Source organism: Erpetoichthys calabaricus, chromosome 1 (assembly GCF_900747795.2).
Source record: "Erpetoichthys calabaricus chromosome 1, fErpCal1.3, whole genome shotgun sequence".
NCBI lineage: Eukaryota > Metazoa > Chordata > Cladistia > Polypteriformes > Polypteridae > Erpetoichthys > Erpetoichthys calabaricus.
In genome coordinates, this window is record NC_041394.2 from 156,183,604 (window position 1) to 156,210,791 (window position 27,188).

Consider the following 27,188-nt stretch of genomic DNA (forward strand, 5'->3'; position numbering starts at 1 on the left):
CAGGATTGGTTCCCTGCCTTGTGCCCTGTGTTGGCTGGGATTGGCTCCAGCAGACCCCCGTGACCCTGTGTTCGGATTCAGCGGGTTGGAAAATGGATGGATGGATGGAGTGGAATGTAGTGGTGATGCTGCACAGAAAAGGTGGGGGCCAAGAGAGAAGCGAGAAAGAGAAACAGCGAGAGAGAGAGAGAAAGAGAGAGAGTGAAAGAGAGGGAGAAAGAGAGAGAGAGAGCAGAGAGAGAGAGAGAGAGAGAGAGAGAGAGAGAGACATCGGCTGATGTAACCAGGAAGCGCCTCGCTTGCAGTAATCAGAGACCGTGTGACTAATAGAGCTGCTCCTTTAACTCATGCTGCAAGGAGATTGATTCTGATTTAGGTGTCATGGGTTGCTGCCGGCCACTGGCAGTTACCATAGTGCAAATCTTCAAAATGAAATGCTTCGTAGTTTGAGTCCACAGCAATTCAACAGGATTTTAATTTTAGATATACAGTTAGGATCAAAGCATTTAATAACGATCATCAAACGGAAACACTTATGTGAGCTTCCTTCACTGGGTGTGGGACCAGTAAAAACCATCCGTAAAGGTTCATTGTGTTTTGTTAAGGAGTATCTGAAACTATAATAATAATAATAATAATAATAATAATACATTTTATTTATATAATGCCTTTCCCATGCTCAAGGCACTTACAGAATATAATAAAGAACGGCAGAATATACAGTATATAGCATTGTACAAACCAGATAAATAAATAAAGAAGATTAAGACAGTAAATTCTGAAAAAACAGACAACATAATTGATGGTCTAGCACACACATACAGGTTACTATGCTGGAAGGAGGTAGGAACTCACCAAATTCCATAGTTTAGTGATGCAGTGGGATATACCATAAGTATTTCCTGTACAATGTAGTGATGCTGATAATTCATTCATGGCCTGAAACCACTGAACTCTTGCTTGGAAAGCTTCAATTAAAATCAGGGTAAAAATACTTCACAATAGATATGATCCACCAGAAATGTTTTCTTATTTTAGGTATTTACCTTTCCCAATAAGTAAATCAATGAACCTAAACCATGAAAGGAATTTGTGCATCATGCCATGACAGAACTACAAGAATGGTGGGAAACAAGCATTTGGCCTTGTCCATATTTACTAGTGTGTAGTGTACAAGCTGAAGGTTGACTCATCTGTGTTTTTTGCTACTGCTCAGCAGACATCTGCTTGTGTGCTTTGTACCTGCAGGACATCTTTAGCTGTTAATGGGTGGTGCATGCACTACCTTAGTATGTGTGACCTTCTGAATGGGCTGTTCTGCAGGAAACTTCATGCTTCCTTTTGTAGACCAACATTCTATAGATGCTTATCTGTTTTGTGTTTCATCATGAATCAATACACCAACATTGCAGTCAAGCAATTCAGGACATACTCAACACTTGCTGCTTTGGAAAGACAAACAGTAGAATTACAGATCACAGCCATCTTGGACTGTTGTTTGTTACACTCCTAACTTCTGGCAAATGGTGCAGGACCACAGGCATTCGCATCAGTATATTCAAGGGCAGTTTCCTTCCACAGGTCATAAGGTCAGACATAAGAACAAATTTTACAGAAATAAAAAATATGCTTAAGTATTATTTATAATTTAACATGTAGTATTTTTCTAAATTGTTATACTGATTATATTTTTGGTATAATTGTGTTTTACTTATTGTAGTGAGACTTTAAGATTAATAAAATTCAATAATAAAAAGTAACTATAGGACATTTAATGTAAAAGGCTATTGAACTAGTCTAATAAATCAAAATATAATTATATAAAGTAGACAGAAGTAAGTAAAGTACTTTAAATGTACCAAGAGCCTAATTAAAATAGATTTCTTTACACATTGTGTTGCACATCATTAGTGCAGATGATGCTCAAGTGTGTGCTACCATTAACATGTAATGGTGTCGCACAAGTACTTGATGTTGGCTGCATGACCTTCATAAAACATTTTTCTGTGTCTCTTCATCTTCAGGAATATTGCTTCTACTAAAGCTGACAGCATCCTGATTTCATAAATCAATGACAAAACATCTGGAGTCCAGCAATAATGCCCAGATAACATTTATATGCTTGATATAAACATGTCAATGTAAAAATATTACTTTGAAAAATGTAAAATAATTAACAAAAAGGAAAAAAATCCAAAAGGAAAATTGGAAGTTCAAACTGAACACAGCGGTGCAGCTGTGGTGACACTCGGAGAGGCACTCTCAAAAGGAGCACAAAGGAGAATAGACGTTAGTGTCCAGTGCACACTCCCGTCATAATCACATGAACTTCAGTTCTTCCTCATATTGTGTAATGTGAGGGCCTGCCTCCATGGATTGGCTCAGGACCAGTTTGTTTTTCAATGAAGCTATAGCAGCATGGAACACATTCAAATTATTTCTTTGAATTCTATTTGAATTCTGTTAATTTACTCGATTTTGCTTTATCACCAAAAACATAAACTTCTTTTACTATTACTAGGTTGCAGATTACTTTGCATATCCCAGCAGCACCGGATGTGAAGCAGAAATCCACTCTGGATGGAGTGTTAGGCTATCACTAGACACAATCCACCACTCTCCTTGGGCCAATTCAGAGGTGCAAATCAGCCTAATGTGTATATTTTATGGTGTGTGCCATGCTTGAAGTGGAAAGTACTCCCCTTGATGGCTGATATTTGAAAATCCTATCAAATTTTGAATTTTAGCTCTGACTAAAACACTACTAAATGCTGCCAATGTTCACAATAGATATTCTTCCGATGGAGATACAAATTTCTCGAGAAATAATATTTAGCTTCGGTATATAAGTAAGAGGCCTGCAATGAAGACCACAATGAATGTCACAAGAATGAGTCAAAGACATGATGAAGGTTTGGGGCAGCCACCCGTATATTGTTCCAAGGCTGCAAAATTGGGTTAAATTGAACAGAGATGTTCACAGATCTGAGTACAAAACAGAACTGAATGATTGTGTTAAGATTGCGTCTTTATATGCCGAGCAAAGGAAGTGTCGTCATCAATGGTGACTGGAACCGGAAGTGACATCATCAGTGGCACCAGGACTGGAAGTGACATCATCAGTGGCAAAGGGACCGGAAGTGACATCCTCAGTGGTGCCAAAACCTGCAGGATTTCCCATGGATAGTCTGCAACAGATTGAGAGAGACAGTCAGCGCACCCTGCCGCCCCCTGGTCTGGTGTGGAATTACAATCATTTAAACCCTTTAGCTGTCTCCCAAGCACACATGTGTGACAAGGTCCTTGGGTGCCACCAGGGGGTGCTGTAGAGATAGGGACTCTCTGCTTCAGGAGGCTTCCCTCTGACCCGAAGTGCTTCCGTATGGATATGTACCAGCAAGCCGTCCAGCCTCATGCGGTGAGTCAGAGTCGGGAGACAGAAGCCAAAGTTCACTTGGAGGAGGAAGAGTAGGATTGTTTAATGAAAGGCTGTGGATTGGATGAAAAAACGTACATTTTGAGCTCACATTTATTGGGTATTTGATTTTTGACTCTTCTTTTGGGATGTGTAAGTTCAATTTAGATTCTCTAGTTTATGAATGTTTGCCCTGTAATGATTTTTGTTTTTCAGATTAGTTCTTATTTGTTTTGGACTGCTTCTTGAAGGCTATATTTTGCAAACCCTTTTTAAATATTTTTATTTCACCCTTGCTTTGTTTTTGAACATCATTTTTGAATAAATTTCATTGTTCTAGGGATCATTGTTTCTGTTCTTTTGCGCTAGGGGTTTGTACAGTTCCCCAATCCCTTTTGAAATGTAAGCACAGGGTGCTTTTGGGTGTGCGGGTTGCAATGGGTTGTCTACTTTGATTTTGTATAGCCTAGCTAGGATTTTCAGGCTTAAAGATCTAGTTTTTCATGGTAAGGAATCTTTGCAGTTTTGTGAGCCTTGCACTATTTATAACAGTCTGATGAGATCAAGAGGATCATGCCATCAAAAAAAAAAACAAGTTCTAGACTTGTTTAGAACTCTTAGCTTCTCAGACTGTATATCCTGAGCTGCATCTTGATTCACTGCTTACAGAAAATCACAAACTGTAGAACAGAAAAGACAGACCCTTAACCAAGTTCAACACCCATGTTGGATGGTCTCATCCTAAAACCAAGTATGTGAATATAAGTCCGGCTCCACAAACATAGGGACCAAATGGCACAGAGTAGCAACTCTAACTAACTCATGCACAGATTTCCACATAGGTATTTGATAATAGGCTTTATCAAATCATTTGCAGGACTGGTAAATTTCCAAGACACATTGACATTTGGGCAAGAGTAAATTGTTGATCCACTGATTCATGGCCGGCACTGGATCCACACAGTGGTCACCATCAATGTCTACCAGTTTTAATGCGTTGTCCCCCTTTTCAATGTAATACTGAAGAAACTCAGTTGTCAAAATACCCATACAATATCGAGAGCTTTCAAAAGTTCTGGGTGGTACTTATCCACCATTTTGGCCTTGCCACTATGGTGGTCTCTTACCGACAGAGCAAAATTAGCCACAGTGCTGGACCCAACCCCATCCAAACCGCCTGGCACTGCCTGTTCCAATGAGCTCCTTCCGCCTCTGAATGATATTCCCAATTGTTGTCAATTTTTACCCACTATTGCCAAGAGCAGTCTGAGTGACACCCCAACCCTTCCTGATTTGCAGAATGGTGTACCAGATCATCTTTAAGACCATCTGAAAGTGATTGTATATGTCTTCTTCAAACTCCACTCACACACACACGCACACACACACACACATGGGCATACATTTAAGCCACTGTATACTACAGCTGCCACCCCTTTGTCCTATTGGTATTCCCAAAGGAAATGTTTAATTCCTTTTGCTAAGATTACACAAAAAAATCTCTTTCTTCAGCTTTTCTTGACAGATTCCATTTCTTCTAATGGTTCACAAATGGATCCTAAGATTGCTGAAATGAAAGGCACCAACAACCTTCTGGTCACAGCTCCTTTAAACAGCCCATACTATTGAGGTCGTGAACAAGGTCTGTTCAGACTCCATATTACGCACCTCTCCCAGGATGTTGGAGAAGAGCTTCTGGAAAGTTGACCTCATTCTGAACGAAAGCATCTGCTAGCCATTCCCAGCACATCCACAGCACCTGTTTATGCCTTCCAGGTCTTTGCCATTTCATTGACCTCACAGCCAAATGGACCATTTGACCCCTCTCTTTAGCTAAGTATCCAAATCCTGCAGTCTCAAACCATATTGTTAATTCTCTTATGTGTTATTTATACATATTATATTTATGTGTGATATCTTCTAGCATCTGCAAACTTAAACCGAATTAAGCAGCTTAGAAAATGTATGAATGGATGAAATACTTATGTTTGAGACACATTTTGTATTGCTGCTTCCCATAGCTCCACGAGACTGGGCTCAAATTCAGGTTAATCACTGACTCTGGGGAGTCTACAGCTGTCTGGGGGGTTGACATGTCAGGTTTTTGACTCTAAGGTGTGTGTGTGTGTGTGTGTGATCATGGGTAATCTCAGGAGTGGGCAAGTACCATGTCTGAGGCTCATGGGATAGGCTCTGGCTTTTTGTAGATGGGTGAATATATACAATATATTTATATTATCATTTATACTATGACATTCATTTATAGTTGCCTGTAACCTTCAAATTACAGGGTTTAGTTTCAATTGTAATATAATTTACTGCTCTGTGTTCATTTCCCTGCAATGCATACTTAGTTTTCCTACACTCTACTATTGTAAATGACTGGCCTGTTTTCTGTTGAAAATACACACTTTAGCTTTTGTGTTTGGTCACACCACTCTGCCCCCACAGCTGAGGGGGCATCTCAGTAAAATAATGAATGCTGTGCTTGTTTGTCTGCTAGTCTGCTCCATGACCTCAGTTGTTGTTTTTTTTAACCTCTTTCTACACTTCATTTTCTAACCTTTTCTTTATGGTGTTCAGTTTTTGTAAAAAAAAGGAAAGTAAAGCAATGAGTTCTACAAGAGGACGCATGGAAATTCAGGTCAGTAACAAAAAGCTGCCTTCAAATTATACAATTTCATGTTTTTTATTTGCTTTTTACCATTCATGAGAAATTTTCCAGGGAGGTGAAAAACTCCACTGTAACTTATATAGGCTTTGCCTGTCAAAAATCAATTACCACTGTGCTGTGAAGGAAAAGTATTTCAAAAAAGAGACGAGCATTGAAAGTACAACCTAAATGGTTGCCCTGCATCTTTATACACAATCCATAAGTACAGCTAAAGTGAAAAAAATAAACAGTCATTTGTCTTTACTTCAGATCAAGAATTAGAAGAACACACACACTAGCCACTGTCAATTACTAAATTTGGGGAATATTTTGATATTTATTAAAAGTTATTATTAGGCCAGCTGCTGGCTCCTTCTCTTAAAACTGCACAAATTACGAGTAATTTTGATACTTAACAATTTTGTGTACATCAAAGATTAGTAAGAAAAAACATAACTTTAATGTGCATTACATTCATAATTAGCAAACTAATAAATTGTCCCCATTATAAACTTCTACCTTTCAAGACTTGCATTTTTATGTAATATTAAAGTCAATATAAAATGGGGTCAGATTATAAGAGCACACTAGTACTGAGTGACATATTTTTAAATGCTTTATACTGTAATTTATATATTTATATCAAGATTATTTATACGTAAAGTACTATTTGTACTTAGTGTAAAATGTTTTGCATTGTTTACATGATATATGAGTTTATGGATATTTACTTCATACATGACAATCTACAGTATGTCTGTGCCTTTTGCACTTTTTGTCTGTTCTTGCTGGTTGTTTCCTGATGACAGTTTTTCAGAAAGATACTTTTAAAATGAGAGTCATTGTGAATAAGCTAACCCAGTATGAGAATCTGAGAGTTTTCTGCCAAATGATGCATGCATCTTACTGTCTCCTGATTACAAATCAGCATTTGCTTAAACTATACTACTCATTTGAGACTTTGTATAATGCCCTAAATTGTCAATGAAATACCAGAAATGTTAACAATTGTCTTCTTTCTCTATGGTTCTTTCCCTACCTTCTGTGGGTGGACTGACCAAATAACTTGTTATTTTGCACCCACTAATATTCATTCTTTGTTGGACAAAATTTTAATTAAATGGTAGAAAATATTTACAGAGGATTTGCAGATAAATTTTACATATATATATATATATATATATATATATATATATATATATATATATATATATATATATATATATATATACAGTATATGCATATATATATATATATATATATATATATACATATATATATATACTGTATATATATATATATATATATATATATATATATATATATATATATATATATATATATATATATATATGGTGACGGATGCCATGGAAGGACTGGCACCCTGCAGAGTTGTATTGGGGACTTTACTTGGCTGGGACACTTTAAGACGTAGAAAGGCAGGGGGAGACAATTAGCATCGTCTCCCCCAAACTGCTTGGTGGCAGCCATCCTGGGTTGCGGTATCACCATAGATTCCCACAGGGCACATTGTAAATTGGAGTTCATCAGCTCAGCCATGTTAAGGTTTGTGTGTGCCTCCAGGGGGCACAGAAAGGATCAGTGAGCCCTACTTTGTAAGGCTCCAGCCTCACCCGAAAGTGCTGCTGGGCCACAATTTGGGGACATCAAAAGTACACTCAGGTTTTATATAAAAGGAGCTGCCTGACTCAATTCCGGCGCCCAGAGTTGGGAGAAGGTGGACAAAGCTTATGGAACTGCAAAGGAGGCAAGGAAAAGAGAAGACAGAGTGTCTGTGTGTGGAAATAGTATTTGTGGCTGTGGTGTGGGAAATGCTTATATTAGGAAGTGTTTCCCACAATAAATAACTCTTTGTTCAGTACAACTTGTGTCTGAGCCTATTTGCTGGGAAGTGATTCCACTCCTTTGGGCCTGTGAGCAAGGCCCTTAACTTGCAATTGCTCTGTCCGAGTTATGACGTTAACCCACATCCAGCCCTGCAAGCAAGTCCTCCAACTTACAAGGGAAAATTCAGGGGTTGATGGCAGGAGTGACACTCCAGCCACTATAAAAAACCTCACACTGTTCTATATCATTCTAACTAGTGTGGTGCTGAGGTGTCAACCATTGCACAGCTTAATTCGGGTTCTAATTTTGGATCCTGAGTTGGTTTGTCGTGGGGTAGGAGCGGCAACACGCTGTATCAGTACATGCTCCCAAACTCACTCTCAAGGGTTTTCTGTCTGCAACACAAAAACTGGTCTTTAAAGCTCGATCTTGGTCTCAGTCAAGAGCTTATGCTGTGATTTGTGCAATATCATTCCTGAATTGGTCAGGTGGGCCAACTCACCCACGGAATTCAATTTTGGATCCTTCTCACAACAAGCTGCAGCGTGACGGCACTCCATTGCTGCCAGGAAACCAAACGCTGTTCAGTCATGATTAACACTTGTGCAGGCATGTGGTGTTGCTGACAGGACACAACATATATTGATCTGTGTTTCATGAGAGCCCTTCTTCAAGGACTTTAAGTCTGAATGTTTCTAGTAAACATATAATTAAATGATACATAATGTTAAATGCACAAGGTTGTGCCTTCAAAGTTAAATTTTCTCTTAATGTTACGAACTTAAAAACGACTGGCTAGACTAAAGTAGAAAGGCACTGCATATTTGCTTAGTATATTTTATGTGCTCAAATGCTTTTTGATTGGTCTAACTTTGTTTTTCCTTTTAAAGCAAGTTCTGAAATAGTAGAACATATGGTTTCTAAATCAAATTTAATCATCTTCAAAGATCATATATTTAAAGAACATTTCCGTGAACAGTGGGATTGTTTATTTTTCATAAAATCAGAAAACATTGTCAAAATACTTTGAATCTTCGAAGGAGAAGTGGTACAAAATAGTACATGAATCTCATTGTAAGATATTTCTAAAATTATGATATATTAGCGGGTGGCATGGTGGTGCAGTGGTAGCGCTGCTGCCTTGCAGTTAGGAGACCCGGGTTCACTTCCCGGGTCCTCCCTGTGTGGAGTTTGCATGTTCTCCCAGTGTCTGCATGGGTTTCCTCCCACAGTCCAAAGACATTCAGGTTAGGTGCATTGGTGATCCTAAATTGTCCCTAGTGTGTGTGTGTGTGTGCCCTGTGGTGGGCTGGCGCCCTGCCCGGGGTTTGTTTCCTGCCTTGCACCCTGTGTTGGCTGGGATTGGCTCCAGCAGACTCTTTGACCCTGTAGTTAGGATATAGCGGGATGGATGATATATTAGCATTGCGAGAGTATTGATTTTGAGTATTTAAAAAACAAAAACAGAAAGGGGGACAAGACTGAGAATATTGTGCACAATCTTTTGATAGTCACAATTCAGAGTATCTGTTGACAGTCATTAGAACACTCTAGACGAGAACAGGCCATTCAGCCCAACAAAGCCCGCCAGTCCTATCCACTTACTTCTTCCAAACAAACATCAAGTCGAGTTTTAAAAGTCCCCAGCGTCTTACTGTCTACCACACTACTTGGTAGCTTATTCCAAGTGTCTATCGTTCTTTGTGTAAAGAAAAACTTCCTAATGTTTGTGTGAAATTTACCCTTAACAAGTTTCTAACTGTGTCCCCGTGTTCTTGATGAACTAATTTTAAAATAACAGTCTCGATCCACTGTAATAATTCCCTTCATAATTTTAAACACTTCAATCATGTCACCTCTTAATCTTCTTTTGCTTAAACTGTATAGACTCAGCTCTTTTACTCTTTCCTCATAATTCAACCACTGTAGAACTGGAATCAGCCTAGTCGCTCTTCTCTGGACCTTTTCTAGCGCTGCTAAAGGCTGAGCATAACCTCCTTGGACTTTTACTTCACACATCGTGCTATATATCCTAACATTCTGTTAGCCTTCTTAATGGCTTCTGAACACTGTCAGGAAGTCGATAGCTTAGAGTCCACTATGACTCCTAAAATCCTTCTCATAAGGTGTACTCTCGATTTTCTGACCGCCCATTGTGTATTCAAACCTAACATTTTTACTTCCTATGTGTAATACTTTACATTTACTAACATTAAATTTCATCTTCCACAAATCTGCCCAAGCCTGTATGCTATCCAAGTCCTTCTGTAATGATATAACGGATTCCCAATTATCTGCTAATCCACCTATCTTGGTATCATCTGCAAACTTAACCAGCTTGTTACTTATATTCCTATCTAAATCATTTATATGTATTAAAAATAGCAGCGGCCCTAGCACTGACCCCTGTGGAACACCACTCTTAACATCGGCCAGTTTTGAAGAGGTTCCTCGCACCATCACCCTCTGCTTCCTGTGTCTGAGCCAATTCTGCACCCATCTAAAAACATCACCCTGAACTCCCACTTCTTTTAATTTCATGCCCAACCTCTCGTGTGGCACCTTATCAAATGCTTTCTGAAAGTCAAGATAATGCTACACTTTGATCGTATTCTTTTGTTGCCTCCTCATAGAATTCCAGCATGTTAGTATAACATGACCTCCCTCTTCTGAACCCATGCTGACTGTTCAGAATAACTCCTGTCCTTGCCAGGTGTTGCTCAATCTTATCCTTAATAATTCCTTCCATTAATTTTCCTGTAATGCATGTTAAGCTTACTGGCCTATAGTTGCTTGTACCTGCCCTGTCACCTTTTTTTATATAATGGGATGATATTCGCCATTTTCCATCCTTCGGAATCTCTCCAGTGCACAGTGAGTTCCTAAAAATTTGTGTCAAGCGTCATGACCAACATTCTTATAAAAACAAAAATTAAATGTACAAAGCCTCTCAGTGTTTTGCCAAGAATTTTTAAAAGCAACAGGAAGATTAAAAAAAAAAAAAACACATTACAGACTTTCTCAGGCCTTACTGATAGCCTCATAAATGGAGCTCAGTTTCAAAGGTCTTATAGCTTTATGTAAAGTTTTGCTTCAACTGCCTATTCTCACCTTGAGCTCATGCCTAAACATAAACTCCTAAGGAGCAAAGGAAACCAAATATTACAGACCTGAAACAAATAAACAAAAAGGAGTATAGAAAATGTGCCCAAGTATCAAGAAGTAAAATTCAAAAGCACAATGAAAATGTGTATCAAAATTTAAAAAAAATGACTGTTAACAGAGATTACCCTTTTTAATGTAACATAAGTCTCTTATACAAATGTTCAAGGGTGTTTCTTTGGTTTTTATAGGCCTCTTTCAACACTGTTCCCCAGTTAACAAGATAAGGTCCCATAATCAAAGGCCCTGTCACACATGCACATCACAGGGTTACTTCCAGGCTTGTCCGAGGTAAGTTATACCACCCTCGGACAAGAGAGGGTGTTGTCGCTAGTGGTATCATCTCTTTCTTTACCCACAGCTCTGATGAGACACCCAATGAAGACAACTGACTCCGGCCCTTCTGGGCAGAGGACTATAAACTGAAGGCACTCCCTGAAAGTGGTATCTCATTTGGTCATAGATTGAGGGCAAGATGGGAGCTCTACCCCAGACGTGACCGCCTAAGAGATCCCCTGAAGTGTAGTGCTTTTGTTTGCTATTTCTGTTGTTGCTGGCACCATTATTAAATGGGGCAACCCGGTTGCCATCCCAACCTTTATTTTTGAACTCATGTTGTACCTTGTGCCAACCACAGCCCCATCCATACTACTATGTTTTTGTTTAAAAACATACTTTAGTCTCCTATTGTGCCTTTTGTCCACATTACCCTGGCATTTTCAACTCCCAATAAACCAATACTTATGAAAACGCTCTCCAGAGTTGTATCGTTTTGAAAATTCAGCCTCAGCCTTGTAACGTGGACATTCAAAAATGCATTTTGTCTAAAAGCCAGACTCTAATCGCACTATGATTTGATTGTGCTTATTATGTGACCATGCCCAAATTGGATGCTGCCCTTTACAACATCTTATTCCCTGATTTGTCACCTTCACTGAACAAAACCATATTCCAACATAGCGGACACAGAAGAGTTGTTTTCCATTGCTCTTGTTGTGTTGCTTAGGCATCAAAATTACGTTTTGTACAGTTTGAATACTGCATACATGAAAAAAAGGCAAAAATTTTACCAGTTGCTTCGGTTATTGTGAAATATCTCTTTGCCAGTGGCATGATCACTTCTGATATGTGCATGTCCAGTGTAGGTGAACGTCTATGTTATATGCATCTTTGGTTGTTTTAGTCTGGAATGAAATATTTTCATTAACAATGTAAAAATGATAGTATGGATGGAGATCATTTTGGCTTAAAATTACGTTTTTAAATGAAAACATAGTATGGATGTAGTCAAAGATCAAACTTGCACCTTCATCCAGCTTTAGGCAGAATTCCATCTTTTTTTCCTGCCAGGAAGTGAACTGACATTCCTGGTTCCAGTCTCCTTTAAAAGCTTTACACTAGTGACATGACCTCTGGTTCTTTTATTTGACCTCACTAGGTCATGTAGGCTCCAATGAATTTCGGGGGTCTTCTGGGGCATTTTCTTCATTAAACACATCTGGTCTATTCCTGAAATGAGATAAGAGTACTCTCTTAGGCATCTTGGGGTCCTCCAACTTTCCCCTTATGGCTTTACTCATGCTGTCAGCTCCAGCCTAACAGGGAAGTGAGGTGAATTGTGCCAATATTTAGATATTAGCTGTTTACAAGCATATACTGTAGGCATATGTACTTATATTGTTTCCTATAGGGTCTTCAAGACATTACATTGTGAAGATATCATTCCATTCTAAAGATCTCATTCAAATGATTTGTGGACTGAAGCACATTAGCATTTCTCAGCACTTCACTTTTTACTCTTCCATTTCTTTCCAAATATTTTAATAAAACAGAAAAGTCATGAAACCTGAGTAAAATGGTTAAAGGGTGAGCTGCTGGCTCCTTTGTCATTTGCATCTCATTGTCAATTGGCAGCTGGTTACGAAAACATGAAGCAATTCAAACATTGAATGTGGCTGTTAGAGACAAAATGAAGCAATTATGACACTCAACAAACGCCAACTGCGGTGGGCTGGCACCCTGCCAGGGGATTTGTTCCTGCCTTGTGCCCTGTGTTGGCTGGGATTGGCTCCAGCAGACCCCCGTGACCCTGTGTTTGAATATAGCGGGTTGGAAAATGACTGAATGACTGACAAAAGCCACTAAATACACACTAAATACATCAATAGTTGTATCCATGATTAATTTATCCAGAATTGTAATCAATAAGCTTTTTTCAGAATGTTTTTTTTGATGCGATGTATGTCTTATTTTGTTTAGAACTTCATCCAACCATGTATGCAGTGCTATGGCCCCAAATTGCAAGTGACTAAAACTAAAAAGCACAGTAATGAGGCCGAGGTGGGGGGACAGCATTAAAAAAACAGCACATGCAAAATACACACAGGAACAAGAAGCAACAATTGTGAACTAAACAGTGAACAGCTCAAGAAACATAATGCTTCTGAGTATGCAGCTCTCAACCAATCATTACTGAGCTGATTCCCTGGGCTACCCATTTCAACGAGTCACATGGTTTCATTTATGCAGAGCTAAAAGAGTTATTTTTTTATCCTTTTAAACAACATAAAGTACCTTCTTTGACTGAAATTTACACATGTCTAATGATTTTGCATGATTTTTCTCTTGAGACTTTGGTTTCCTCTTTTCATATTTAGCAACTCTAAATTGGTTCAAAGCACATGGGCATGTAGGGTATGGTGCTTTATTCAGTGCTGTTGCCTGCTCTGTTAATTTCCTCCTTACTGCTAGAAAATATAAGTGTGAATACAGATATATTCTTCCTGTTTTATTAACAATTTTTTGACTATTCAGTGATAGGTTTGTGACTGTATTAATGGGTAAAAAGAGCTCTAATTTTCAAGTGGTGTTTCTTCTTTTATTAACTACAATAACAACATTGGACAGGAACCTCATCTGGGCTGGAGACTCCTTAGTGGTGTGTTGTGTTGTGCTGTGCTGTGGTGAAAGTAATTTGCTGTGGAAACACCAGACCATGTGCTTAGATTTTCATATCATGTTTGATAGAGAAATGTTAAAATATACTAACATCTCTTTATTATAATAAAAAAATCCTGGGATGAGACGAGACTTTTTAGCCTGAAACAAGACGTGACTTTTTCAGAGATACTTTCATGTCCCACGAGATGAGACATTGTGCCAAGAGATTTAACCACGCCCAAGACAAAGAAATAAAAGACAAAGAGTAGAAGACAAAGTAGAACGTCGTAAAGAGGTTCAAAAACATTGGCATGATACATGTGCATAGCAGGTTAGAGATAATGAATATACTCAAATTCGAAAGTCTGAAAAAAATGAGAGTAAAGATCACATTAGCAGAAACAAACAGAAATTATTACTCAATGAAATAATGGAACAGTGAAAAGCGATCGGATATATTGTTCAGATTTAAACTTTAAGTCAGAGACTTGTAGATCGTCTAATTTGTGTTGCCATCATGGAAAAGTAGTGTCTCTACACAATGAGGAGGCATATCCGCAAGAATTAAAAGATTTGTTGTTTGGTGAAAGTGAAATCCACATACACGAGCAGCAGAGATGTGAAGTGGCTAACGTGTAGTGCAGGCCGGGGGGTTGGTGAGCAAAGCGAGTAGGGGGGCAAAACCCCCTAGTATATTAAAAAAAGCTTTTAAACGTGTACCCGTACAGTTAAACTAATTTTTGGCCAACCATTATTTTTCTTTATTTTACTTTTTACTTAACTTTTCAGCACAGAATGATTTGCTGAAGCACTTATTATGCCTCCTTAACATTATTAATGTTAAGATACAAAATAATCAATATTTAAATAAACTCAAAAATTTTCCATTAAATGTTTTGAAGCTATGACATGTTTTGGAGTCAAAGAAATGACACAACGCTATCAATTCCAGCAATTACCTGGGTTTGTTTTTGGGAACTGCTCTTAAAATGTGTAGCTTAAAAATAAAATGGAACAGGCCCTTTCTTCAAAGTCTTCCCTAAAATGTAGTAACTTGGCCAGTCTCCACAATTCCATAACAAAAATGTCCTATTTGGTATATTCAAATCAATTGCTAATTGAAGTAGGGACTCTATTTATTACTAGCTCGGGTCTTTGCCACAGGAATGTGGGGCCTTACGGAGCCCTAGAACAAATATTTATTGACAATGGGGACTGCATCTTAAAATGCTAGGACTCTCCAAGGCTGAGTGTGGAACCCCATCATGCTACAGTTGGGCTTCTATCTGGAGTTCCTTATTTCCAGAAATGCAGCTTTGGCAGAAATGGCAGGGCTTAAAGAAACAAGGCAAGGACCAAGAAGTTAATTTTAAAAATCCTAGTCTAAACACTTCAAAAGCCAAAGATCACGTCAAACCAAAATACAAGAATAAAACTGATAATCGAAACTGGTAGGTTAATAAGCAAGAAAAGTTTCAAGTACACTAAAGAAGTAGAATTGCCAACAAAATGGATTTCAAAAATCTTTTATCCTGAATTTAGGATGATGTTAACATCATACTGCCATCTGCCAATAGTCTCCAGAGTGAGATGACACACGTAATTGACCTGGCAATCACGTCTCTTCAATGTGACAATAAAACAGCTGCTGCCATTGGAAAAAATACAAAAAAGGCAGCCTCTGTGATCAAAAACAATAATATGTTGGAAATGTCATAAATGGCGATAAAGCATTTTCACAATAATAAAATGAAAATCAGATTTATAAAAATATACAGACGATTATCCTACAGACTTCACAACACTCAATTTAGGTGAGCAAGCACCAGTAGAAGGAACTCTTCACCCTAACTCAAGGACTTTTATATGGTGTCCTGAACTCCACAAGTGACTCATGGATGGGGCTTCACTGAAAGTAATTCTGAGACCCATTCTGCCAGTATTGAGTCTGGAGTTGACAACAGTGTCAGATGAAGGCTCCAATAGTACGAAAGGGTGGGATAGAAAGTATTGTGTAAGGTGAGACGAGAGCATGTTTGGTTATCAGAGTCAGCAATAAAAGCTCTGATCCTATGTGATACTTTGGACCTACAGGGGATTCAGGAGCTATTCAGACCCCTTCACTTTTTTCACATTTTGCTATGTTGCAGCCTTGTGCAAAAAAATAATTTAAATTATTATTACCATAGTGCTGCTGCCTCGCAGTAAGGAGACCTGGGTTCGCTTCCCAGGTCCTCCCTGTGTGGAGTTTGCATGTTCTCCCTGTGTCTGTGTGGGTTTCCTCCCACAGTCCAAAGACATGAAGGTTAGGTGGATTGGCGATTCTAAATTGGCCCTAGTGTGTGCTTGGTGTGTGTGTGTGTCTTGCGGTGGGTTGGCGCCCTTCCATAATTGGTTCCTGCCTTGTGCACTGTGTTGGCTGGGATTGGCTCCAGCAGACCCCCGTGACCCTGTATTCAGATTCAGCAGGTTAGAAAATGGATGGATAGATTATTACATGCAACACTCAATACCTCAGAATGGCAAAGTAAAAGCAGATGTTTTGAATTTTTTGCTAATTACTAAAAATAAAAAAACTGAAATTGACATTGACGCAAGTATATTGCTATGACACATGAAATCTGGCTCAGGTGCATCCTATTGATGATCACTGAGATAAATTCTACATCTTGCTTGAGGTCTACCTATTTTTAATGCAATTGATTGCACAGGATTAGAAAACGTTCCACAGATGACAATGTGTATCAGCACACAAGGTCAAACAAATTGCCTGCAGAGCTTAGAGACCGAATTGTATGGAGGCAGAGATCTGAAGAAGGCTACAAAAAGTTGAAGGTTCCCAAGAAAAGAGCCTGGCACCCGGCCAAACTGAGCAATCATGGGAGAAAGGTCTTGGTAAGAGAGGTGACAAAGCCCCTGATGGTCACTCTGGATGAGCTCCGGAGAACCTGTGTGTAGATGAGAGAAATTTACAGAAGAGAACTATCACTGCAAAACTCCACCGGTCAGGGCTTTAAGACAGTTAAAAACACATGGAAAGCTGCAAAAAGGCTTATAAAGGACTCTCAGACTGTGAGAAACAAGATATTCTCTGGTTTGATTAAATTAAGATTAGTGTTATGATTAGCGTCAAGGCATTAATAAAGTGGATCCATCAGAATTCTTTCAATTTAACAGTGAATCACGAACTCAGGTACACAGTGCAAATTATGGACTAAAGCCAGAAAGCATTTCTTTAAGCGAAGAGTTGTAGGAATTTGGAACTAACTACCAAGACATGTTGTTGAATCAGAAACATTGACAACCTTTAAGAAGAATCTGGATGCAATATTAGGATACCTCAATTATTAGCTAAACAAACAGACTTGATGGACTGAATGGTCTTATGTTCTTATGTCTGGAGGGAACCAGGCACAGCTCATCACTTGTGCAATATCATTCCAGCAGTGAAACATTGTGGATTGTGGAAATCTGACAGCATCATGTTGTGGGGTTGTTTTTCAGTGGCAGGGACGGAGAGACTAGTCAGGGTTGAGGAAAAGCTGAATAGACCGTGGTACAGAGATATTCATAATGAAAACTTGCTTTACATTTCTTTGGGCCTTAGACTAGGCCTTCACCATAAGCAAAAAACAAAAACAACACAGAAGTGGCTTAGGGACAGCTCTGAGAATGTCCTTGAGTTGCCAAGCCAGAGCCCTGTTTCGTGAACCCAAATTAAACATCTCTTGGAGAGACCTGAAAATAGCTGTCCACCAATGGTCTCCACCAACCTAGAAGAGCCTGAGGGAATCTGCTGAGAAGAATGACAGAAAATCCCCAAATCCAGTTGTGTGAAGCTTATTGCATCATACCAAAGAAGACTCAAGGCTGTAATCGCTGCCAAAGATACTTCAACCAAGTACTGAGTAAAGGGTCTTAAAACTCGTGTCACTCTGATATTTCAGTTTTTTATTCTTAATAAATTTTCAAAAATTTCTGAAATCTTGATTTCGCATTGTCTTTCTGGGGTACTTAGTGTTGCTTGACATGGGAAAAAATTTATATAAATGATTTAATGGCAACATAACAAAATTTGAAAAAAAGTGTAGGGGGTCTGAATACTTTTTGAATGCACTGTATATTTGGATAGTGTCACAAAATTGTCAAAAAGCCACAGAAAGGTTTGGGGCAGCCACCGTATATATTTCCCGGCTGCAAATGGAGTAAATAATAGCAATTTGAAGTGTATAGTTCAGAGTCCTGAACAGAACTGACTTGCTGGCACCAAAATGGAGGTTTTAAGGCAGAGCAGAGGAAGTGAAGTCATCTCTGGGGCCAGAACCGGAAATGATGTCATTATGCCCAGGACCGGAATTAAAGTAATTTCTGGGGCCGGAAACGGAATTGGCGTAATTGAGGCCAGACAGAATTTCCTGTAACTGGTCTGCAGAGGAGTGAGAGAAAGAGTTATGGTACTCTGCCAACCCCTGGTCTGGCATGGAATTACTCTCATTCAGGCCCTTTAGCTGCCTCCCATGCACACATGTGTGACAATAGGTGCACCCTAAGGCTGTGGCTCTCATATGGTCTGTACAACTTCAAGTCCTTCTAATCATTTTTGCTGAAGACTCCTATTGCTTTACTCTTTATCATTAGTATGTAACTTCCTTTGCAGAATATGATCCAAAATGGCCTACAAATGGTGCTGTTCAGGTCTAGAGGACAAAAAGTAAGGGGGAAGTTCAAAAAGTTTGACGCCTCACATTACTAGACATCAAACAGTGTATCATGTGTGGGAGTTTTCTTATCCTGCTAAAGCATTCCAAAGTAATTCTTATGAACACAAAAAAAACTCAAACTTTATCCAAATGTAAAATATAAAAATGCTTGCCACATTCTAATAAATTATCAAACTTAGTTTTGTAATTTCTACCTTGAGCCCAGAATGTACAAACCAGGTATTAACAGCTTGCTTAATGGAGTCCAACAAAAAAAAGAGTTATTTAGAACAAAAGCCTGCAGTCATGGCGTGCCCAGGACTGAGTTTTAGAATTACTGCTCAAGGGATGTAAGTTGTTTGATATTTAACATTTTTCCTGCTGTATTTTTGTCACCTCTTATGTGTTTAACCTTCCTGTAATGAAATTCCCCATTGTTTTTGATTTCTGTTCTGAGCAGCCCAACTTACTCTTCTATGATCCTCTTTTTGTTTGGACAGGCTCAGATTGCTGCACACATCTGTAAGTATAACACACAAAATGTAATCTGGTATACACACCAATAAGCATAAAATCTGTGCATTCAGACATTCGTGTTCATGAGGCTCTTACATTCTTTCCTAATTCTGGTAATGCAAGGTAAAGCACAGCAAAGAATGATAATCTGAGCTAAGGCCATTTGACAAGAGAACAGAGAAAAAAAAACAAAAAAACAAAACTTCACTTGTGACAGATCCAGGATAAAATTAACAGTGAGGGGCCCCCATTTCTTGGGAAAGGACAAAGTCACAGTCTGCTGACCTAGTTGTCCAGCTGATCAAAGCCTATGTGACCTATTTCTTCAGTATTAAACAACAAGAAAAATGTGTTTGTCTGGAAGAAAGCAAGAAGCCTGCCATTTATAATCTGTCCAAGTTGTGACATTTTTGCTGCACACATAAGATGTGGAGAAAGAAAAAACTGGACAGTAAGCAGTGCACAGATTGCTGATGGAGGAGTACTGTTTTATTATTAATATTTTTTGATTAAGGCCACCTTGGAAATGTGCTGAGTGTCATTTCAAATGTACAAGATGTAAAAGACCCACTTAAATATGAACTGAGGTGGTGGTCACTTAAAATCAATTGTTGTTAATACATTCAGTTTTTGAATTGCCAAGAGAAAAGAGAGAGAAGAGAGCAGCTGTCTAAAAAGAAAAAAAAATAAAATCTATACAGCCACATTTAAAAGTCAAATGATTTTTTTTTATGTTGGAAGGCTGAATACATGCAATAATTTTAGGTGATCGAGTCATTTCTACTCCAGGAGAAGTTATAGCTCTGAGTAGGCGGTAATCACACACTCTGCTAAACCACGGTAAAGTGAGCTGTAAAAGCTGCTTTCAAATTTTGATTCCTTGTCGCTTTTTCTGGGCTCAGGAAACTAAAGACAGTATATCATTTTGCAGTTCAAAGGTCTGAAATTTAAAATCCAGACACAGTGTGGGAAGCGCATGATGCTGGTGCTTTCGTAAGGCTTGTCCATCTTTCTATGCAAAAATTCAGCAGGAGGTGGAGGCCAAAGTCTCTGCTTTTCTTGCTTTCTCCTTTCTTTGTTCCAAGATTTGACATGTCCACTTATTAGGTAGAAGTGGCTGAGCCAGAGGGGGGCTTTCCAGCTCACATGACAGGCAGGGTGAACTTGCCCAGACCCCGGCTTGCTAACAGTCTCATTGCGATGTATTTAAATGTTTTGGACAACTGAATTGGGCAGAATGTCTGAGTGGCCGCAGACATCTTCACAGTTTAAGGATTTGTTTCAGACCTATAATGGGCCATTATCATAATTGTTGAGAGTCCATTAGAAAAAATGGCTTGGGATTGTAGGCTGCCAATAAAACACTCATCAACTGCCCATAGCCATTAATTATAAATGTAACCCAAAAATACAGCGCCTTTAAATAGCAAATGCATCCTTAAAGAATGTAACAATTTAGTACAATAAGGTCGTTATCAAGCCCATTTTATCAAGTTCAGTGTTATGGGTCCAGAGCCTATTCTTGCAGAATAGGTGCACGGCAGGAACCAAATCTGGATGAGGTGCCTGTCCAAAACAAAATTTAGCACAAATGCTTATTCACATTATTTTTTTTTTATTTACACTTTTAGAACAAACGGATTAAGTATCTTGCACAGGGTCACCCATTGAATCAGAGGTGAAGAATGAACTGGCAGCATTGTAGTTTCTGGTCCACTGTCTGAGCCAAGGTCCCTGCTCTCATTTCTTGTTCTCTCTTTAGCCATATGAGACGGCATGCCAGTGCTGCCACTCATGCATGCCATATATGTACAGAATGTTCTGGCAGGCTTCACACTCAGAGCTGCAAAGCCCTCAATTCAGATAAGTTAAGACAAAGTACAGACGCAAGCAGGTGGAAGCCAAGTCATTGAAAGCAAATTCTGTAAGGCAGAAATAAGTGGATAATTACTGATGGAAAAAGGAAAGGCAGAATTCTCTGGCATGTGAAAACTTCAGTTCTAGCATGTGCACGTTTATTAAAAAGGTTTCAATTTGTTTTAGCCATCTGACCGACAATGCAGCTGGTCCAATAAGGCATTGCAGGTTGCCAGACTCATGAAAGCTGATTAGTTGCACTTTTACCCAACAGGTTCTAGTTTGAACAATTCTTTAATCAGGTCACCTTTAAAAAGACCTTGGCTCTAAACTTAGGTCTCAGCAAGACAAAGGCCACACTGTACCTTCCTTAAAGCCTTGCATATCACCAGAAGCAGAGGAAAATGGTATGGTGGAAAAAAGAAATGTCATGCGGAAACACAGTAAGTAAGGATTCAGCAGACTGGCAGCACAGATGAGCGTTCAATTTCTGGTCACCCTCAAGTGAACACATCAGAGTCTGACCAACACATCAGCCTTGTTATCTAAGAGATCATTTCAATTCTACCACCCATACTGCTCATGAAACTGCCACTGTACACAATGCACTCGTCAGGGAAAGGACAGTGAGTGACAGGGTCCATGCCACTGCTGCAGTCGTAATCTTAACTCCACACAGCACCATACCATCTGTTGATGTAAACCTCTGTCTGCCAATGGCCAGTAAATTCATCAGGACTTTTTGCAGGAAAAGAATGAAATCATACAACTGCACATTTAGAGACTCTGTGTCCCAGAGTGTGAGGTGTCCAGCAGACATGACTGCAATAGGTGGTCACACAAGATAACGCAGACACAAGATGACTGCTATTAAAGTTATAGTTGTTTTCTATTGTTTTTGTTGTTGTATTCTTTTGTTTCCTTATTATTTTCATTTTGTTATTTGAGCAGTGATGGTTGATACTTTAGTCCAACAATAAGTGTTGTCTTTCTTTTCTAAATCAGTATACTCATATTTGTACATTAATGGCTGTAAATATTTTATAAGTGGTACAGATGATGAGCAAAGCTGATAAAAAGGAATTGTGTGCTTGTGACCTCCTTGTCAGCATACATGTTTAAATGTAATGGTTTGGCTACTTTTAATAGCACTGCCAGTATGCAAACATTGACGAGCATCTTTTACTTTGAAAGCAATAATTGAGTTTTACTACAGTACAGTGGAACCTCGGTTCACGACCATAATTCGCTCCAAAACTCTGATTGTAAACCGATTTGGTCGTGAACCGAAGCAATTTCCCCCATAGGATTGCATGTAAATACAATTAATCCGTTCCAGACCATACGAACTGTATGTAAATATATATATTTTTTAAGTTTTTAAGCACAAATATAGTTAATTAAACCATAGAATGCACAGCGTAATAGTAAACTAAATGTAAAAACATTGAATAACACTGAGAAAACCTTGAACAACAGAGAAAACTAACACTGCAATAGTTCACGCTATAGCGCTACCAACCGCTGGCTAATAACACTTTTTTTTTAATGAGTTTTAAGCACAGGGAAAAAATGAACATTTGAAAAAATCCGTAATTTAATAAACCACCAAGAAAAGTAACATTGCAACAATGCACGCTACGAACCAATTGCTGTAAACAGAAGTGTAAACAAAATCAAGCCCAGTACATTGTTTAACTGCCTTCCTACCTTATGAGTCCAGCACCCTCTCTCTCTCTCTCTCGCTGCCTGTGTGTGTGCGTCTGTCTCTCTTGCTGCCTGTGTGTGTGTCGTGCTCTCTCGCTTTCTCTCTCTTGCTTGCTGCACAGGAAATGCACAGGGAGAGACTGAACACGTACAAACCGAAAGGGAAACTGGCTTGTTTGTATACCGAGTGTGTGGTCGTGAACCGAGGCAAAAGTTTTGCGAAATTGTTTGGTCATAAATAGATTTGTACGTGTAGTGAGACGTTCGTGAACCCTGTATAAGGGAAGCAAAAATATTTAAAACTATCTTAGGTTGACTAAGTTTCACCGGAAACTTAACTAGGAAAGTGTGCAAGTAAAATTCAAGACCAATACTAAGAGTGCCAGAGAGCAGGATGAATCGTGTCTCTCTTATGAAAACGCCTTTAACAGACACTGGGACTTGAACCCAGCATATGCAGGCTTAAAAAGAAGAACATCTAAATAATAAAAAAGACTTTATGACCAATACCTTCTGATCCCCACCTTATTAATTCACTGCCCCCCCTTACAACCTCCCCCTCCATCCACACCATTCACCCGCTATATGCCTAACTGTTTTCCTTTGATGATGACCCCATTCTCCCTTTGTGAATCTCTAGCTACAAATAAGACATCTGTGTCACAGACCTGTATATGAGCCCAGAATTAGGGCGAAACACGTGTTGCGTACTCTTTGCATTATTTGACAGTAAACTATTTCAACCATATATATATATATATATATATACACACACACACATTTACAGTGATCCCTCGCTATATCGCGCTTCGCCTTTCGCGGCTTCACTCTATCGCGGATTTTATATGTAAGCATATTTAAATATATATCGCGGATTTTTTGCTGGTTCGCGGATTTCTGAGGACAATGGGTCTTTTAATTTCTGGTACATGCTTCCTCAGTTGGTTTGCCCAGTTGATTTCATACAAGGGACGCTATTGGCAGATGGCTGAGAAGCTACCCAACTTACTTTTCTCTCTCTCTCTCTTACGCTGACTTTCTCTGATCCTGACGTAGGGAGTGTGAGCAGGGGGGCTGTTCGCACACCTAGACGATATGGACGCTCGTCTAAAAATGCTGAAAGATTATCTTCACGTTGCTATCTTCTGTGCAGCTGCTTTGTGAAGCGACATGCTGCACAGTGCTTCGCATACTTAAAAGCTCGAAGGGCACGTATTGATTTTTGACTGTTTGTTTTTCTCTGTCTCTCTCTCTCTCTCTCTCTCTCTCTCCCTGCTCCTGACGGAGGGGGTGTGAGCTGCCACCTTCAACAGCTTTGTACCGGCGGTGCTTCGCATACTTAAAAGCCAAACAGCCCTATTGATTTGTTTGCTTTCCTCTGTCTTTCTGAAAGTCTGTGCTCCTGACGCGCACTCCTTTGAAGAGGAAGATATGTTTACATTCTTTTAATTGTGAGACAGAACTGTCATCTCTGTCTTGTCATGGAGCACAGTTTAAACTTTTGAAAAAGAGACAAATGTTTGTTTGCAGTGTTTGAATAACGTTCCTGTCTCTCTACAACCTCCTGTGTTTCTGCGCAAATCTGTGACCCAAGCATGACAATATAAAAATAACCATATAAACATATGGTTTCTACTTCGCGGATTTTCTTATTTCGCAGGTGGCTCTGGAACGCAACCCCCGCGATGGAGGAGGGATTACTGTATATAAATATAAATTAGGCTGAAGTTGTCCTTATGCAGAATTGTCCTGACTCACCAGGCATAGATGACTGGATTTTTAATTTTTTTTTTTGACATAGTGTGCAAAGACAATGTCAGACAGAAGATCAACTTACAACCAAGTACATAAAGTTCTCACTTGTTCCTGTTCAATGGCCCTGCTGCCTCCTTTTGAATCTTCTACAGTTATGATTAGCAAGAAAGTTGGATTGGTACATTGCATGGTGGTACATTTAGATCTGTTCTTCAGATCTCGAATTTTGGGAAGCAGCCAGGCTGTTATTGATAAATACCTATATAACAGACAGACATGTCTGAGCCATTTAAAAATCATTCTGCTCTAATACGAGGAACAGCACTTGTCTTCCACCTGTGGCTCACAGCTAGTCCATGCACGACCCTTTGAGAACTCATGATAAAAGCTTTCAACCTGGTTTGCTTGTGTAATCTGATCCATTTGTAAACCATCATCAGTGATATTATGCATCACTCGCCTTATGCAGACACATCATAGTTGGGTGATTGGTGTCACTTATTTTTTTATGTTTTTGCTACCCTTGACAAAATCAGCAGCGGCAGTAGGGCTACTGTGAAGAAGAAATTGTAAGCCCTGCGATACATTTGAGATATTTTATTAATATGCATTTTGTATTTCAAGTCATTGTACCCTCCATGTTTCAGTATTTGGTAGATTGGCCTGTTTAATATGTTGTGAGTGTTGTGCCACTGGCAGTGTTACTGTTCTTCGTTCTTTCAGCACATTTCTCAACAGCAAGCTGTACAAAGAAGCAGTTCATTTTGTGTAATATGGCATTACAAAGGCAGAAGAGGGACAAGCAGTAAAGAAAAGAAAAGATGGATTTGGTGTGTCAAAGCCAAGTCTGAGTATGATGAAGACAGTAATACATGTTATATTATTACTAGAATTAAAGATAATTTTGAGAGCATTTTTTGCCCCTGCCTTTGTCTTTTAAGGGACAAAATTATTCAATTTGTGGACTTTATTCCCTTTGTCCCCAACTAATTCTGATGCTGATACTTCAACGCCCCAGTAGAGTTCCTCAAACCGTTCAGCATGTGTGGTGTGGCATTTTGAGTTTGGCTGAACTCATAAAATGTATAACTTCACTACCGAGCACTGAAATTGTGAAATTCTGTTTAGATTAGTTGTGAACATGGAGTCAGTAGGCATCAGGAGTCTGCATAGTAGATGTATTGTCACATGTGCATAGTAGTTATAGAGAATATTATAGCGAGAAAACTCTGACAATAATCTGGCACACGACAAGTGGAGGCTCTCCATGGACTTGACAGACAAAGCACAACCCCCACTGGAGGTTATTCATTCAGAAGACATTGACTGTCTCAGATTTTACTTTTGATGTTCCTGTTTCGTTGTTGTTTTTTGTTCGCCAGTGTGTGTTTCGACGACAGTATGTCTCCTGCTCCCTGTATTTTGTTGTTAAATAAAAAGCATAACATCACGTGTCTTGCTTTTAATCCTTGCAGTCTTTCTTTCTGCCTGCTGACACTAGTCCTCTGTGCCCACCAAGGGCTCAAATGGAGGGAGATGGCGGCCATATTAATTGGTGACATGCAGTTGAACTAAGCATGATGCAGCAGTACATGTTCAAAAATCTCATCAATGCATGTTATTATTTGACAGCTAATGAAAATAGTCTGTTTAGTATTACAGTAAAAATTAAAGAGGCTTATAGACTGTGAATACCTTCATGCTGACCTAATAATGGAAATATTAAAAGAACACTAAAATACATTAATTGTAGTTACAGGTGCAGTTTTTGCATTAGAGCTGTATGGTGACAGGCTGGTTGATGCCATTGTCTGATTTTTCTCTGAAATTTGGCCTGGTTTCCCTTCCCAGTTGCTGTCTGTGGAAAATCTACATGTTCTTCTCATGTCTGTGTGGATTTTCTCTGGATAGTCCCAAATATCTCAAGGATATGTAAGATAACATGACATAATATTCTCAAACTTGTTTCCAATTCAGGCTCATAGAGCCTTGAAGCCTATGCCAGCTGCATGGAGGACAAGGCAGGAGAGAGCCCTGGGCAGGGGGTCAGTCAATCACATGGCCGTCTCACACACATACCGCATATCTACACTAAATCAGACTGGACACAGTGGCCAGCTAACCTAACATGGGATGTGAGAGAAAAATACTTTCAGACATGAAAATTTACAAAGTCCACAGAGAACACAACCAGACATGGCTTCCACATGGCTGCAGTGCTAACCTTTGCACCACCCTGATGATACAGTATTTACAGTTAGGTCCATAAATATTTGGACAGAGACAACTTTTTTCTAATTTTGGTTCTGTACATTACCACAATGAATTTTAAATGAAACAACTCAGATGCAGTTGAAGTGCAGACTTTCAGCTTTAATTCAGTGGGGTGAACAAAATGATTGCATAAAAATGTGAGGCAACTAAAGCATTTTTTTAACACAATCCCTTCATTTCAGGGGCTCAAAAGTAATTGGACAATTGACTCAAAGGCTATTTCATGGGCAGGTGTGGGCAAGTCCGTCGTTATGTCATTATCAATTAAGCAGATAAAAGGCCTGGAGTTGATTTGAGGTGTGGTGCTTGCATGAGGAAGATTTTGCTGTGAACAGACAACATGCGGTCAAAGGAGCTCTCC

At 39.1% G+C, this 27,188-nt stretch overlaps 1 protein-coding gene across 1 annotated transcript in view; it reads left to right on the forward strand.

Moving 5' to 3' along the window:
* The first annotated feature begins 5,899 nt into the window (after nucleotides 1–5,899).
* LOC114656292 (ninjurin-2) overlaps nucleotides 5,900–27,188 on the forward strand; it is a 193,616-nt gene continuing 172,327 nt past the window's right edge. The window contains exon 1 of the mRNA XM_028807834.2: nucleotides 5,900–6,059. Within this exon, the coding sequence (XP_028663667.1) occupies nucleotides 5,988–6,059 (72 nt within the window). The 5' untranslated portion in view covers nucleotides 5,900–5,987. The remainder of the gene's footprint in view (nucleotides 6,060–27,188) is intronic.